This window comes from Choristoneura fumiferana, chromosome 8 (assembly GCF_025370935.1).
Source record: "Choristoneura fumiferana chromosome 8, NRCan_CFum_1, whole genome shotgun sequence".
NCBI classification, from domain to species: domain Eukaryota; kingdom Metazoa; phylum Arthropoda; class Insecta; order Lepidoptera; family Tortricidae; genus Choristoneura; species Choristoneura fumiferana.
This window is the reverse complement of record NC_133479.1, coordinates 10,087,789-10,105,744: the sequence shown is the minus strand read 5'-3', so window position 1 is coordinate 10,105,744 and position 17,956 is coordinate 10,087,789. Positions and strand designations below refer to the sequence as shown.

Below are 17,956 nucleotides of genomic sequence, written 5' to 3'. Positions count from 1 at the left end.
CGTATAGTTTAATTCCCACGTGTACGAATCGAAGCTAAACCGCAGTTTTTCTGTCTTATTTCTCTCCAGTGAATTAATGTTATATAAAAGTTTATCACGAAATTGCGTAAGAACTTTGCACAGAAATTTATAACTTTTCCACCAAAATTTATCATATTGCGTTCCTGCAGGGCTACTACGAAACTCGAAGTTCGTGTCGTGCGGTCCCTCTGACACTTACACTATTTAATACGAGAGCGAGAGGGACCACACGACACCAACTTCGAGTTTCGTAGTAGCCCTGCTGTCTGAGGTGAGTTAGTATGAACTTATGATTTATTGGTATGTAAATGTAGTTACCTGCTTAAATTTATTATACTATATTATATTTAATCTTGGACCTACATACATACATATCGAAAATAAATGTATACAAACACAATACACAACTGTGTGTCTAATCTAAATAGATACAGTAAGTAACATCCTATGTAGGTATTTGGGACTATTACATTTCAAACTACACCGCTTCAAATTAACTTCAAATTAAACCTTGTTTGGCGTGTAACCACCCACGACGTGTAACTGATATTACTGGGAAAACAGTCCTAGGATTACAGGAAAGAGAAACAATCAATACGGGCGGATTTCGCAACCAATGAAAGTTCGGTAATGTGTAGTAGTCAAGTTTCGCTAGTTCCCGGCCAGCCGATCATGTATCACCACGGAAAAAGGATAGAACATTTCTAGGAACCGAAAATAATAATGGGATACCTACACATATAACAGTAAAATGCCTGCTTGTTTTATTGCTAGATTAATTCTATTTGAAAATTAATTAAACGGTCAGCAATTTACAAATTTGTTTAGCAACAATATTCAGCAATAATAAGCAATAATTTCGAAAATACCATATCCACTTTTTCATACTAGTTGCACAGAAAAGTGGTTACTTATGTTCCAAGTTGTGAACAAATTTTGAGCGCCGTTTTGATGTAAGTAACATGCATTCTATATACATAGATGTCGATGCTTCTTGGTGACCTGTCGTTTCGCCGAGTTTAATTACGCAGATTTTCGTTTCGCAGACAACTATTGGCAGATTTTTCTTTTGGCCGAGCAACGTTTAGTATAACTTTGTTCCGCTTATAATTCTTTTCGCCGAGTAGACGGTAGGAAGCATAACGATATGCAGATTTACGTTTAGTCGATTGTTTGTTTCGTAATTGTTTCAGTTAACCGAACAACTGTTCGTCTTAACACGATAAGTAAGCAGAATTATCACATGGCATTAAAATATAGTTAGGTATAGGTGCGATGACCAGCGTTAGCGAGGAGGTGTTAGGTAGAACAACGCACGAGCCGAGCGAGCGTGCCAGGACAGAACTGCTAGCATCGCGACTTGGTTTGTTTTGAAATCAATAAAATAAAATCAAATTCGAAAGCGAAAAGTTGTTCGAGTAAACGTTCAAAATACGTATTGATTAATCAGCTAAACGAATTTCTGTTAATATACTGAGCGGCAAAAAATTTGGCTATCATAATGTATGCAGTAATAGATAATTTAGTATGTACTCGTAGAGTGGACCAAATTATGTGCTGCTGAGTACCTATAGTTACGAAACGTTAGTCTGCGAAACAATACATCTGCGTACTAATTCATCGGCGTACCGTTACTTGGCGAAACGTTGTCTGCCAATGCCAAACCATCTGCGTAAAATTGTCGTCAAATCATTAGGTACCAAAATTCTTTATTCTTTTACTTTTTTTAGTTGTGAACCTACCATCTTGTGTAAGTAAATGCCGACCTAATTTTAAAAGGGAACAAAATTTTCTGTCACCTAAGTTTAGATGTGACACTAATCGGCAATACCCTAATTATAATATCTATCCCCAAGAAATATATTAGTCATCATATTAATCAAAACTATCTCTAAGTAGGTATGAGTAAGCAGACTAATGTAAATTTGTATCTTAAATTATAGTTTGATCATCAAAATCCAATCATCAAAATAATAGATCTGTCACCTAATAAATAGATCAGTTCCTTAATCCAATGCCGCTACCTATTCTACTAAGGCAGCTCTGATTAGGTACAACGACGAGCGAAGCAAGGAGGAGTGCATGATAGGTAGAACAGCGACCCTCAGCGGGTGAGCCGAGCGAGCGAAGCGAGTATGTGCCGCGGTAGCGGCCGGTAAAGTGCAAGAACTGAATATTTTTTGCTAATGCTTAGGGCTGGCCACATTGTCATGTCCACGGTGCGGCGTCGTGAACGTAAAACGGTGCGGCGTCGGACGCGGCACTTTGCCGTGTCGTCTTGATCTTGATGATTTTAAAATTAAAATTGAATTGCCATCCATCATCATCACCATCACCATCACCATCACCATCACCATCACCATCAGTCATCATCATCAATCACCACCATCATCATCACCATCAATCATCACCATCAATCAAGGGACAACCGCATGACTGCCACGTAATTTGATAATTAATATGTATTATTTCTAGTGACTAATAATTAATTTTTAGGTAAACATTTTTACATTGTTTGGTGATTCAGTTTTAGTGACACTTTCATTATTTTAAAACCCAATATCTCTTTGACAGGAAAATGCCTAATATGTCTAAGGTACCACACTGGTACGCGATTTAGTTTCCTTGTCAATAATACCTACTACCGTAATCGGTCGCCGAATAATTGAGGCACCCTGTGGTCGCAGTAATTGTGCAAACGTGTTAATGTGACAAACCTCGCGACGTTATGGTCCACATATACCTACAACTTCTTTATGTGAACAGAAGTAGTGGAAAAATACCACAGTAAGTAGGTATAGGTAGGTAAAAAACTTAAGTAAATGATGATGTATGTAGTAGTGCACAGAATTGATATGGAGCTACGTAAGTCATTTTTCGAATTTGGAACGTAAATTGGTTTATACGGACACGTTATACAATAGATCATTTACTTAAGTTTTTTACCTATATATTTAAGATGTTTCAGTAGGTAATTCTTTTAAAAAATCAACAGGAGCTCTTACGGTTTAAGATTCTGCTTCGTAATATCTTTAGCCGCACCAAAATAAAATTTCGACTTCTGAATGTCTCAATATTCCTTAATCTATAGATCTGACGGTCATCCCATTTTCAATAACCACTCTTGTCCGTATCATCATCTCACTTGATTTGATTCCGTTAAACATTACGACTTCCGAGAACTCGAAGTCTAAAGCCTCATTTAGACCATGCAAGAACTTGCATTCAAGTTGACTTACATCGCAGACTATTGAGGGACAATGAATTCAGTTGATCAAACAAATACCGCAATGTACTGAAACTTGCATGCAAGTTCTCGCATAGTCTAAATGGGGCTTAACTTGCAACATTGAAAGTCCTTTGACCATTGCATATCCACCTGTATTAATACTATGTCCCTACATAGGTATTTTAGAGTTGATTCCATTAAAGGGAACATAAACTGACATGTGGGCGATACTGGGGGAGGGAGTTTCACCTAAGGGTCGCGAGCACGTGCAGGGATAAGCAACAGGTCGCACAATGACCAATATGGGCTAGTAAATTCTTACTCTCAATCATAATAAACCTAAGTATGTGCCCTTTCATGCCAAGATAATAATTAGTCCGGTATCTATAAAATCATACAATTTAGAATACCATATATGGCTGAGCTTCCACCAAAGGTGTGCGAGGATGTGTTGCGAGGAATTGGTTTTTCATAAACCAATAGAAACGCTTCATTTACCTATCCTCGCACAGCACATCTCTGATGGAAATAGCGGAGCGGAGCGAGGCGAGGTAAATGAATTGGTTCATGGAAAACACATTCCTCGCAACACATCCTCACACATCTCTGGTGGTAAAGGAGCCTATAAACATTATGTAGTTCGGCGAGTTTACGTGTATCAATTAGGTCAAAGCTGAAACAGGCGGTGCTAAGTCGTTTAATTTCCCGCACTAAGTGGATCCTCCATAGCTTCATTAAATGTTATTAACGTAAGTAAATAAGCAAACTGTATCAAGACCATAGCAAATTGAATTTCCCTTGTGCAGGAGATGGGCTGCTCGCTGAATCCTTAATTGCTTCTATTAGGGTTATGCGACGAGGCAATCAGACTGGCCCGCGAAGGAAAAGCAAAACGGCTCAACATCGTGACACTTCATGTCGGTTCGCGATGTAACGCCCACAAAATAACTTCAAAACATCACCGTTTATGAAACAAACTTGATGTAAAGTCCGGAAATTACTTCATCAACAACGACGATGCCGGTATACGCAGGTGTATAACGAAATAAAAGTAGCAACCCGGCCCGAGACTTTAATCAAATATTCTATTCGGCCAAATGAGACTACCGTTGATAAATCGAGTCATCTAGCGATGGGAGACCGCCTGCTATTCCGCGTTTCACCCACTTTGTTTATTGATGCCCATTACCAAATGCTCAGGTCTGAATTAAATTTAAGTTAATTCTGTTGCCAACCTCATCGAGATTGTTAGTTTCGCACTTATTTCCAGCGGAAGCGTCTCCACGGTAATCAATTACCTCCACTTACATGATAAAAGGTGCTACAGAGCAACTTATGGTTAATTAAAGCAGATCAAATAGGGATATAGTGTGCCGACTCGTAGGTAATCTGTGCTCAGAAGGGATGTGTTGTTGTGTCGGTATACGTAGTACAGTAACTCAAACTGGGGCGGCCTTGATACAAAGTCCCGGGCCCGCGGTCGCAAGGACTTGCCGCTGATTTGCAATTCCCTTCTCTTGGAACACGTTAATATCCTTTGGCTCTGTGACTTCCCGATACTGTTATTTATCTTGATAACCTTTGTTTTCCCGTCAGTGTCTAAAATAAATTTATTGCTTTTTCGAATCCCAGCGGTACGCAAGGTTACATAGTAAATAACAACTGTTAAGGTAAAATGAACTGAAAAGATCGAAACATGACGAAAAAATTTAAATAATCAAAAGCTAACAGAATTGAATGAAAAAAATCGATACAAGACCAACACACACGGTTTACTTAACACATGTTTATGGTAGTCCTTCAAAATTTAATGCAATGTTATGAAATGCAGGCGGATGCATGAGATTGAGTGATGGGTAACAAATGCATGCCTCCACCTGCATTTCATAATATTGCATTAAATTTTGAAGGACTACCATAAACTTGTGTTAAGTAAACCGTGTGTGTTTGGTCTTGTATCGATTTTTTTCATTCAATTCTGTTAGCTTTTGATTATTTAAAATTTTTCGTCTTGTTTCGATCTTTTCAGTTCATTTTACCTTAACAATTGTTAGGTATATTTTGCAGGCGGGTTTTTTTTAATTATTATTTATATTTACTTATTTTCAGTTAAATTATTTACTAGTTCCGTAAACAATTTCATTTTAAAAGGATGGATTCATGAAATTATCAACGACTCGATATTCAACTAACGCGCGTCTAAATGCGTCGGTTCGGCTCGAGTTTCTGATACTTGTAGCTATAAGACGAGGCCTAAATAATGAGTTGGGTACTTGGGTAATTAATTAAGCGTTTCAACCGCTTCATTTTTCTGATCACAATTTTTACGAATTGGCTGTAGATTTTGATGTCGTTTTCGATTATTTGTTAGAGCTCCATATTTCAGCCAGATAACTAAAAAACTATAGCAGTATGGGAATGATTACTAATTTTAAAGGAATTATATTTATTTATTTATTATATTTATTTAAACAAAGTAATATTTTCTAAGGAGTTTGTATTTTGTACGGCATATTCAAAGTAAGGCCGCTATTAAGACACTCTATCTAATCTATTGACTGTAGGTACCATGTATCTATATATATGAAGTTTGCCTATTTGTCAAGACTCACGCGAAACTCTTTAGGACCCGTAAAGATACATGTCACTTTCATACAAGGTACCCAAATCGTCTCGTTGGTCCACCCCGTAGGACACAATTGTACAGTAAGAACACATACTGTACCTACTGTAAGTCCATTGCTTGTCCATTGACATTTTTAATCGTTTGCATGATGGCATCAAAAATTTGCCTATTGAATTATTCAAGCGTAAACTTAGGAACTGGCTAGTACAAGAATATTTCTACTCTGTTGAAGAATATTTTGATTATTTTATACACTGAACATGACATTTTATCATGTAATTAGCTTTATTGGATCTGTATTGTAATCATGACATATTGGTAAGTAATATTATTTTATTTTAATTTTGACATATTAGTTAATCACGTTATTAGGCGTTCATGTCGAAATTATAATTTTAAACTTAAGTAGGTACTCTAAATTATTGTCAAGGCATGTTTCTTCATATTAAGCATAAACTTTTGTTACTGTCTCTTCTGTGCTCATGTTGCATGCCAGTTTCTGGTGAAATGTGTGAGACCATAAAATGTAATACCAGCTTTTGTACCACATTTTTACGCAAAATAAAGATATTTGTAATTGTATTTGTAAGTATATTTTACAAATTAGTTAATTCTCAAGAAAACTTCGCTGTAGGTAGTACTTTTCATTGTTAGTTTGATAATTTTACTACCATAGGAATTTTCTGAAAACAGTTTAGCTTATACAGGGGGAGGGAAGATAAATTTAAAGAACAATTTGGTCTTCAAAATTGAATATTTTGAAAACGAATCACTTTATCCAAAAATCGTCTTGACAACTCCGTAATGATTTTAAAACACCTATCCAACGATACCCCACACTATAATGTTAGACGAGAAAAAAATATCACCCCACTTTACATCTGTGGGAGGAACCCTAAAAAAAGTTTTTTGTATATTTTATTTTACCAATTTGTTGGCATAATTGCTAAATATATCTATGCAAAATTACAGCTTTTTAGCACTAATAATATTCTTTTCAGTTTTTAATATTATGTAGTAACATTATAACGTATATTATTTAGTATATAACAGTTATGGAATATTTTTTTGAGATCTTTAAGATATTTTGATTTGCAGGTGGTAGGACCTTGTGCAAGGTCCGCCCGGATTGCTACCACCATCTTGCTCGCTAATCCTGCCGTGAAGCAGCAGTGCTTGCACTGTTGTGTTTCGGTGTGGAGAGTAAGACAGCCGGTGAAATTACTGGCACTTGAGGTATCCCATCTTAGGCCTCTAGGTTGGCAACGCATCTGCAATCCCCCTGGTATTGCAGGTGTCTATGGGCGGTGGTGATCTCTTACCATCAGGAGACCCACTTGCTCGTTTGCCATCCAGTCAAATAAAAAAAAAAAGCTCTTGATTTTGATACCCATATTAGTCGTATTGGAAACATACATTTTTGTTGACCCCCAATATTTCCATCTCACAGCCGCCATGTTTATTTTTTTAACGTCACCTATCTAAGGACACTTGGGTTATCAGGACGCTTCTAATGATACCTTAATTGTCTAAATCCGTCCAGCGGTTTGAGAGATATGCGGTAATAAAGAACACAAGATACGCGCGCAAAACAATACCAGGGCAGGCAGTCAGGCGTACAGTCGAGGAAATGAATCACCGAAACCTTTTCATAATAAACTTCGCCGTGATCTCTTTGGCAGATCTATGTAGGTATATGGAAAGTCAACATGACATTAGAACCACAAAGGTATAGTTGGATGTCTGACGTATGTAGATTCACCCGATTGAAATGAGGTTACAATTCGGAATTGCTTATTGGGAGTAAGTCTTAGGCCATGTAGACTAAGCCCCCTCTGTTGATCCGTTTGCAAAATTCACAGACTGCATTCTGGCTCCTGATATTGTGGTACGTACCAGGCTTATACGACTGATAATGTAACCAGGCACTAGTGTGGTAAGAAATTTAGTAATAAAAAGCAAGATGTTTAGAGGTGGAAAACTCAGTCATATGCTAGGCTGGGAGCACAATAACACATATCAGGACTAAGAATGCGATATGAAACTTTTGCAAACGAATAACCATTGGGAGCTTAGTCTACTTAATGGTGGGTTTCTTCATTCAGGGCGGCTGGTGCGCCCCGATTGAGTCTGATCAACAAAGTGAGCTAAGAAATCGTGATCGCTTACCCGGAGTTGACAGAGTTGTCCACCTCAGGCCACGAAAGCCGTCTCTTGCAAAACGCCATGGTGGGTTTCTCCGAAGGCGGCGGCTGGCGCGGCACGCGCAGCGAGCCCCCGCGCCGGGGTGGCGCCGCGGGCGCCAGGCAGTCCAGCGTGCGCCGCCGGTTGCTTAGCGCTGACGCCCCCTCCGTGGGCACCACACGAGGGAAACCTGGTCATAACGACGTTTCATTACAATGCGTGCTGTCGCAAACAAAGATTGTTGGGCCACTTTTATTTTATTAAGTAGGTTTATTTTATTAATGACAACAATTACTTCGAGTAATCCAGTGCGACATGATCATCACAAAATCATCGGCTCAAAATTTGGCCTACTCTACATACAAAATTACCTACTACTGCACACATTTAAGGGCCATATTTTTTGCCTCTCAGTATGCAGCGTGTCCCGTAAGTAGTATGACAAACTTAAATGGAGAACAGGTAGGCAGGTCATCTAAATCAATATATAAAACTGAATCAACTAAATCAATATAAATTTACTGTGCTGTAAGACCTTCCTTCTTGCCAAATTTCATGATTCTAGGTCTACGGGAAGTACCCTATAGGTTTTGAATACACTGGGATATGTATGAAAAATAAGGCTCAGGTGGCCGTATCTTTTCATTGTTTTAATGTGGAAGCTTTATTTTTTTACATCTTCAAGGGACCGCAGGCATTAGTATTAGGTGTTAAGTTCTTGACAGACAGACGGACAACAAAGTGATCCTATAAGGGTTCATTCTTTCCTTTTTTAGGTACGGACGTTTGTGTAGCGTCAATTTTTTACTAAACTTACCTGATTACGTATGTTACTACCGTCACATTTGTGTGGTTGAAACTTAAATAAACTTAAGCAAGTTCTACGTCTGTTTACAATCGCACAATTAACTCTACTTCAGAATAACTTTATCTAGCGGGCATAATAATTCAAACTGTCAACTTGAGTGGGGCAAGTCTGCTGAAATGAATAGTCTCTCTCTTGCCTCATCTTTGTGTAAAGTTTCACGAACTCATCATTGTACTTTCGCAAACAAAAGACTTTAGAGTTTAGTGAAACGTACTTGTAAAGTTGCGTAGATATGAGTTTTCCGATAATCAATCGCCTTACGTTTATTATTAAGTAGGTACCTACTACCTAGTGACTGCAGCTCGCGAGGCATGGAACGTTGAGTGATTGATCTTCAAATATAGGTACTATTTTTTTGATGCAAAAAAAATGTGTATGAGCAATTTTTGAACTAAGGCAAAGAGATTCATGTAGTTTTTTTAAATGTAATATTCTAACATTACCATGTCTGTATATATTGGATGGATGTTTATTTGTATATAAGAACGCCTACATGTTTGATCAAGCTAAAGGAATGTATTAAAATCCTTCTCGTTCGCAATATCGCATTAATTGTACCTACATTCCATTGTCAAGATTGTCGCTAGTTGCTAGGAATAGTTAAATAATGAGTATCAAAATATTTAACAAGCTGCCTGACACAATAAAATTTAAACGAGCTCTGAAAAAGTGCTTGATTGAAAAATGCTTTTATAGTGTTCAGGAGTTTTTAGACTACGAGTGAATGTAAACTTGTGGTAGATTTTAGTGATTCTCGTGTTATTTTTAAGATCTTATTGTACCTAAAATCCTGTGAAATTAATTAATTTTGAATTTTTGAATTTTGACCTCTTCTCAGTAACAGTGTCAACTTCAAAACTTGCTAACCCTTTGCACAAGGTAAAAAGTAGATTCGTGACTCATAGTGGAACCTTTTTACGTTAAATTTGATAGTAATGCGGCAATTACATTACTTCATTCGCCTAATGCGTTCGCTGAAATTGATCCTCAAACTACTTCGGTTAAAGAATCTCGTCTTCACATTAGTCTGTCCACCTACTGCAGCGGCCATGTAAGACTGTTGCAGCTACCATTTGCCGAATGCGGCCGGCTACCATATTCTTTGTTGCAGTTACCTACCGCATGTTGCATGCAATCGACTTAATGTATTTTTTAAAAACTTATTTGGACCTTTCTCTTTTGGTGGGTGTCGTAAAAGGTGACAAGGGATCGCATGTGAGAGTGGGCAACAGCGCATTATATTTTAACTACAAACTTCAAAGTCCAAGCAATGCAGTGTGGAAGGCAAGGCAATGGGAAACACTATAAGTAGGTATTTCCCCAAAAAAGTCGTGATAAAGATTCAGAATACCAATACTTAAACAACGACCACGTCCACTTTGCCAAAAATGTAGCTTCATAGAAAAGAGCCGTCGTGATTTTTATACGTGGGTATCCAAAAATAACAATTTAGCCTATCCAAAAAAAAAACAATTTACTTACGGCTTATTTCCTGATTCCGTCCATGAACCATACACCAAAAGCAGAGCGGACTCTGCAAGAACACAGTTTAACTTACGTCGATAAACTTCGTAGAGGTTCGGTGGAAGAAGGTACTGTAAGTTAAACTGAGTCCGTACGGAATCCGCTCCGCTCGCAGTGAAAAGTGGACATTAAAGAAAATGGAAAGGAAAATATCATCAAATAACTTTTCATTGAACTTTGTTCCCGAAAGTGTCTCTGACCTCTCATGGTGGCCGTGGAGGGCTGCGGCGGCGGCGGCGGCTTGGCGGACTCCTCGGTGGACCGATGACGCGCGGGCGGCGCGCGGCGCGGCGACAGCGCCAGACCCGCCACGCTATCCGCCACGCCGGCCACGTACTGCCCGAGCGACGTCAGGAAACTCATCACAGCACTGATACACTGCACCTAGTTACGTATCACTCATTTGTTGGCACAAAACGCGAACACTATTCACTCACACGGCCTATGTGTTACTGACCATTTTGTTTTAATTTCGTAAGACGATCTGGAACAAAAATAAACAACTAAATGTCGGGGTGGAAATTTACACCAATTGGCATTGTTCATATTTTACCAATGTACCCTGATTTGAAAACCATTTCGAGGGATAGGGTTTTTGAACAATTTTGTCCTATTCTGATTCAAAAATACTTAAGGGTTACGAATATATAGTAGGAAAAATATGTTTGATCTTAGTTTGACATTCGTATTTTCATTAAGGGATGAATCCCTTTACCTGAAAAGTAAATCGGTAAGTATCTAGGTATATCTATATGTAAAATAAATAAAGCTAGTACGTGTAAACAACTGAAAAATATACCTACAGATGACTACAAATACATTCAACATATGGCTTGAGTAGGTACAAACATACATACATCACACAAATGTCAATCTCTACCGGGACTCGAACCCGGTCTCCCAAAAACCTTCTAGCTCCATAGTCAAGGTCACTAACTACTCCATTGATCGTCAAATATATTAAATCACTGGCGGTAGATGTCATAGAATTAAATTTTCGTGGCAAAATAAGATGATAAAGGAGCGTAATTAACTTTTCACCTCAGCACCCCAAACAGCCAGGTTTTGCTATGAGAATCCAGTGAGCAAAATCGCATTTTGCTCACTTCGTGAGACAAAGTAACATTTTTAATTATTTTTTTTAAATTCTAGACAGTGCTGGATCTACCTACTCACTGAATTACAAATATTCGAACTTCACTTTGATCTGACACTTTTACTTCATCATGAAAAAAGCGAGAGATAGGTAGGATCAAATGTGTTGATTACATACAATGTTAAATTAAATTTATAGTAAGTATTAAAAATATATCTATAATAAATTATATGAAAAATAAATATTTTAAAATGTCAAAATTTTCCCACTCTTTTAATAGAGTATGCAACCTCGTTGCACGAAAGCCGCTGTTCTTTTTTTTGTACCTATGGTTCCGTATACTGCCTACCTCTGAGTTGGAAAAATATTTGTCAAATTGAATGCATTTGGAACTAAATCTATTTATGTTTATTTAATATAAATCCTAATAAATCCATATTATACGTTTATTGTTCAACCTTATTAATGACCCAAAGATGAGGCTTTTTGCAGTAGATATAATAAATATGACATATTTTACAAGTAAGTAGTTTTAAGTTCAAATTATAATGCATGTTATGAATAGAGTATGAGATTTGTATCGTACCTACTGGACACTTTTTCGTTCCGAATTCAAAACCTCTCTACTTGCCGGAGACTTGATCATTGTCTGGCATTCTTAACTTTTTAGTGACTTTTTAAAGATGTAATGGCGACTGTACGTATCATTTTTGAAAAAAAGATGTCTAAATGTGATTATTATATGTATTTGTTTCTTAATAATCGTATTGTTTATATATTTTTTATATTGTTTGTTTTGTAAATGGGTAAGTATATGTGATTTTATTCTAACCTGTGTTCTCACTGCTGAGGTGCAAAGTTGTGTGTCACACGAGACCAAAGTTTTTTTGCATCTCGTGTGTTTGAATCTCTCAGGATTCTAACCTAGAATTGTGATTCAATTATAGAATCTTTCGCTTGCTCAGGATTCAAATTGCCATGCCATTGCCATTGCCTTGCCTTACGAGTATGTTATTGTCTGCCTCGTCTCTGGGCATTTTTACTTTAAATGACGCAACACAACTTTTTTTTCAGAATTAGGTAATTCTGGATTCTCCTTAATCAGATCACGAGTACTATTGATGATCACGAGTACGAAAAAGTGTCCCTAATTTTTTGTCAGTTTTGTGACTTTGTTTTTCATATAGTTTATATGGGTCATTACGAAATGGACACATCAAATTTTTATGGATAATTGGGGACGTTTTTTTTTCTTCGTCAAAATCAATAGTGCTCGTGCTCGTTCTGTGTACTTCCTACATTTAATAATCTGATTAATAAATAGGTACCTACGATAGCCAAATTACGTTATATATAATCCTCAAAACTTTCAAAAAGTATTTCGAAGCCCTATTATTTAAAGAATTGATGCCAGAGGGATGGTATAATAATCTAAATGTCGGAAACATTTCACCGTAATTTATACGAGTATGTAGGGTAAAAGGTTGCTTTGCGATTCTACACTTGTTAATAGAGCTTTATTATCTATCAATAACACTTATGAAGTTTTTATAAGCAGCCCAGAAAGAAGTACTTTTTGAAAGCTATTTCTTTCTTTATGGTACCTACTTATTATAATATAGTAGATTGATAACCAAGGGTGGAAAGTGACCCATTTCACCCGAGATATTTCTGGCGCTCGAACGAAGTGAGAGCGCCAATAGTTCGAAGGGAAATGGGAAATTTCAAACGAATGTTCGCCGTTCAACCTCCAGTGTTGTACATAAGCTCCTTGGTCACGACGTGTATCTAGATGGCCTGGCCATGCCGAAACGTGAATAAAAAGTTTCATTGACGTAACTCAATTATCTTCGACTCCGTGGCTAATCGACAAATTCAAAACAAAAAAATACTTTCCACCCTAGAGATGAGAACGCAATTTACCACCCGGCTATTTACCCATGAAAATTTTACTTTCCGGACAGGAGAGATGAAAAATATTTACCTGTTATCTTTCAGTGAAATCATTTAAAATAGATAAGGTAATACGGTGGCAAAATGGACTTCGGCGGCGTGGTAGACCCAGGCGTCGATGGCGGGACGATCTGGACGCCTTTCTTCGCAGCTGGCCAGAGATCGCCCAAGAAAGGGTAGAATGGAGGACATGGGGGGAGGCCTTTGCCCAGCAGTGGGACACCTCTACAGGCTTCTAAATAATAATAATAATAATAATAATAATACGGTAGCTTCCTACACAGAGGATTATGTACTCCCAATACTGAGTTATTCAGGATTCTTACGCGAAATTAGATTATTTAGAAATTTACCACGAGTTAAAAAAAACATTTTTTTCATACATAGGTAGCTAAAGAAATAACTTCACAGTCTTTGGTACATAAAGGTCACATTTTAACAAACTTGACGAGTGACATTAAAGTGACGCACGAGAGAGAATATCGTATATAAACTCACTTTTTAGGGTTCCGTAGCCAAAATGGCAAAAACGGCACACTTTATACTTTCAGCATATGTCTGTCTGTCTTTTTGGCTGCGGCTTTGCTCAGAGACTATCAGTGCTAGAAAGCTGGAATTTGGCACGTATATATGTAGCAACTGCGCCGAGAATAGTACATTGTGTATTAAGGGCGGTAAATAAGGAATTACGGACGAGAGACTATTAGAAGCCCGAAGTCGAAGACTGAGGGCTTTAATGAGTCGATGTTCGTAATTCTAGTAGCGCCCGAGCGACGTACAATGTATTTCATCACATTTGCGAGTAAAATTTTATATTTGTAAAAGAAAAATATAATTCTTCCAAATATTGGCGATACCTTAGGCTGTGCTCTTGGCAGCGCCGCCCTCTACCTCCCTCAGCATGCGCCGCAACGTGCGTGTGCATGTAGACCATGTAGTCCTGCAGCAGGAGCGCACGCACGCGCACGGCGCAGCGCCATCAGTACGGGCACTGACTCATTTACCGACCTTGGGCTTCATGACAAGAAAATGTGTACGCGCAATGACTCATTTACCGATTCATGACAAGTACATTAAGATCGAGAATTTTATTTGGGGGGTTGCAATCAAGGTAGCCTGCATGTTATGACACTGTTTACGAGCAAGTGTGATGAAAAATGTTTTTTCACCTCACTGGCTCGAAAAAGCTGTCATTATCCTTCGAAATCTGCGTGGAAAGTCGCTTTTTATCCTCTTGGCTGGAAAGAGTTTCTGAAATTTGAACGTTATCGTGACCGGGTGCCACCTTAAACTTACTTTACTTACCTACTTACCTTACTTTCACAACCTCGTATCTGGCCACAATATTGCTTTAGAATCATCTTTATGGTAAGTACGATAGAGTGTTGATTTGTTGTATACATTTCGGGTAGATACGAGGTTGAGAAAGTAAGCGTTGAATATTGACGTGTTCACAAAGAAAGTTCTTCATACATTGTTGAATTAATATTTAAATCTGTTAATTAATCTGTTATTTTATTCTTATTACTAAACATTTATTTAGTAATAATAAAGCTCATTTCAGTTTTCTGAAATTATTCCAAATGCGTCTATAATTACAAAAAAATACAGAACAAACAAGAAGAAAATAGGATATCAAATGATGAAAAGAGATTCGGAAACACACCCGAGAAAAAAAAGCACAATGACACGTTCTGAAACGTGGTTTGTCATTATTTCATTAATATAAATGCGTTAGTGTTTTCATTCTTGTTATTAGATAAGTATTGTTGTTATTTATTAATACCAAAAAAAAATAGATAACATTTATTTACATTTTGTTCTATTACATAAGTTTTTTCGTCTTTATTCACAAAAAATAACGACAAATAGGTAGATAGATATGTGGTCAAATTCAGAACGCACCTACCGGAGGGAAAAAGTTCACACTGTATTACCGATTACCGATTAAGTAGTACCTAATAATTATTTTAAATTTAAGTAGGTTTAGCTACTTGCCTAATTAAATGTAAAAATTACTGGGTCACTCACTTATCAACGTCCAACCCAAACCCTGGATCTAGAAAGCTGAACTTAAACTTGGACTTCGAATTTCCCTCTTTTTATGGAGACAAGAACGTGGATGTATTTTATATTTCCATGGGATGAGAATTCTGCGATTTAGAAGAAGCCATTGGCATAAGCTAGCTAGCATAACCTGAAACTGATTTATAAGAGTGTTCAATTTATTTTCTTCCATCTACATTTTTCTCGCTGTCGTGAGGTGAAAAATTGTGTGTTTCGCTCGGCTGTAAAGTTGTTTAGCATCTCGTGCCTTTGAAACCCTCGACTACGCTCAGGATTCTTCTTTTGAACCTCTCGCTTCGCTCGTGGTTCAATTCTAAAATCCTTCGCTTGCTCGGCTTTCAATATAAGCACTCGTGCCAAACAGTTACTTTCCAGCCTTGCATAACAAATAACTATTTTTTTTACTTGCCATAGGCGTACAGAGGGGGTGATTTTTTTCTCGTCTATAGTGTGGGTTATCGTTGGATAGGTCTTAAAATCATTGGGGGTTGTGAAGACGATTTTTCGATTCAGTGATCTGTATGCGAAATATTCAATTTTAAAGCGCAAATAAAAAAAACATGATGACAGTAAGTACCTATACAAATTTACACGGAAAACTATAACGGCTAAGTTTTCTTGAGAATTATTAATCGTTTAAGAGTAAATTGCAGTCTAAGTTATTTATAAAATAAAACTAAACTTGGAAAATTCTATACAAAATATAAAATTGTATTTTGTGTGACTTTTTGTAACGACTACGGAATCCTATTTTGGGCGTGTCCGACGCGCTCTTGGCCGATTTTTTAACCTGCTTTTTCTAAATATGTGTGAATATTGTAAGTATCTACTAGAATAACTCTTATGGTATTTTATGTTTTTGCCAAATAAATGAATACTGAATTAAAAATGCTTTAGTTACGGACATTAAAAAAAAACTTCATAAAATAAGGACATTTACACTGTTTTACTGCGCATAATTAATTATCTTAATTCTTTATTATCTTATAATAGTAGTTTCTTGGTGAAAATAACTTCATTTGACCTGTTGAATGAGGAAATCAAAAATAACACGGACCCAGTTTACTCTTATACAACTTCCACGAGAACACTGTTTCAAAATGAAATTACAATATTCACATTATTCATACGGTGACAGAATACTTTTATGACCATTACTGTTCCCATCTCATAAATTTTTTAAAAATAACAGCAATTTTCATTTCATTAATCACAATCACTGATAGGTAGGTTCAGCAAAATTAATACTCTTAATATTTTTCATTTCGTAGGTATAAATAGGTAGCGCGCAAAAGTCAAGAATGTGGGCTATTAAAATTACGGACCGGAGTTGAAATAGCCGCAATATTTCTTCTCATAAGTTGAAGTTATAAACATTTTTATGGGCGTAGCGAATTTTTGCGAAAATGTCTTCGTAGCTTTTTGTATTAATACGCTTTACGAGAGAGAAACTTAATTGAATTACGTGAAAGACTATCGGAGGTGCGAGGTCAAAAAAAATCGCGTTGAAAGGCTGTGGAAGCGTAAACAACAGGTGTCTAATTATATTTCTCGAAAGTAGTAGGTACTGGGGTACTGGGTATTAAATCCATTAAAGTGTAAGCCCGATGTTCCCGTTTAATCCCAACACCTCATTGGTTACAATATTGGGGAAATGGCCCTGGTCGCGCGCTCCGACTACATCGCCCTTTCATTACGGAGGCTTGTGTTGTGGCACACCTTTCTACGAACCCACGTCATTGTTCTTACATTTTGATTGACATTAAGTATTACTACGTTAATAAAACTTTTAAGTTCAACATTACATTATTATCTATTTATTTAAGCTCTGGAGAGACGTGACATATTTATAAAACTACTAGATAGACTAACCGTTTTCGACTTAAGTATATATATATATAGTCGTGAGATTTACTTATATATACATACAAACGTTGCAAGTTAATAAAAACTTTGTATTAAACTAAAAAATAGTAGGTTTTCACAAAGAACGCAGAAAAATACGCTTTGGTTGTCACAAATTCTCTATTAATATCTTCTTGTAAAAACTTTGTCTTAGCATATATTTACTTTGTTTATTATGAAAAAGAGTGATTTGACTGGTTTTTTTATCGAAAAATGCTTTTAAAAGTAAATAATATTATTTATGAAACCAAAATAAAGTAAAGGACCATAATTATGTCCTTACTAGGTATATCATAGTTACCTACATATTTACCTACGAGTACTGTGACTTATTTTTCAAGGGCGTTTTTAGGGTTCCAGAGCCAAAATGGCAAAAACGGAACCCTTACAGTTTCGCCATGTCTGTCTGTCTGTCTGTCTGTCTGTCTGTCTGTCCGTCCGCGGCTTTGCTCAGGGACTATCAATGCTAGAAAGCTGCAATTT

At 37.0% G+C, this 17,956-nt stretch overlaps 1 protein-coding gene and 1 long non-coding RNA gene across 2 annotated transcripts in view; one reads left to right on the top strand and one right to left on the bottom strand.

The window, feature by feature from the left end:
* LOC141430437 (uncharacterized) overlaps positions 1 to 17,956 on the top strand; it is a 205,413-nt gene that overhangs the window by 108,965 nt on the left and 78,492 nt on the right. The window lies entirely within an intron of this gene.
* The window catches only part of unc-13-4A (BAI1 associated protein 3), a 138,887-nt gene that overhangs the window by 96,717 nt on the left and 24,214 nt on the right, over positions 1 to 17,956 (bottom strand). The window contains 2 exon segments of the mRNA XM_074091126.1: positions 8,046 to 8,250; positions 10,653 to 10,936. Of these exon segments, the coding sequence (XP_073947227.1) occupies positions 8,046 to 8,250; positions 10,653 to 10,815 (368 nt within the window). The 5' untranslated portion in view covers positions 10,816 to 10,936.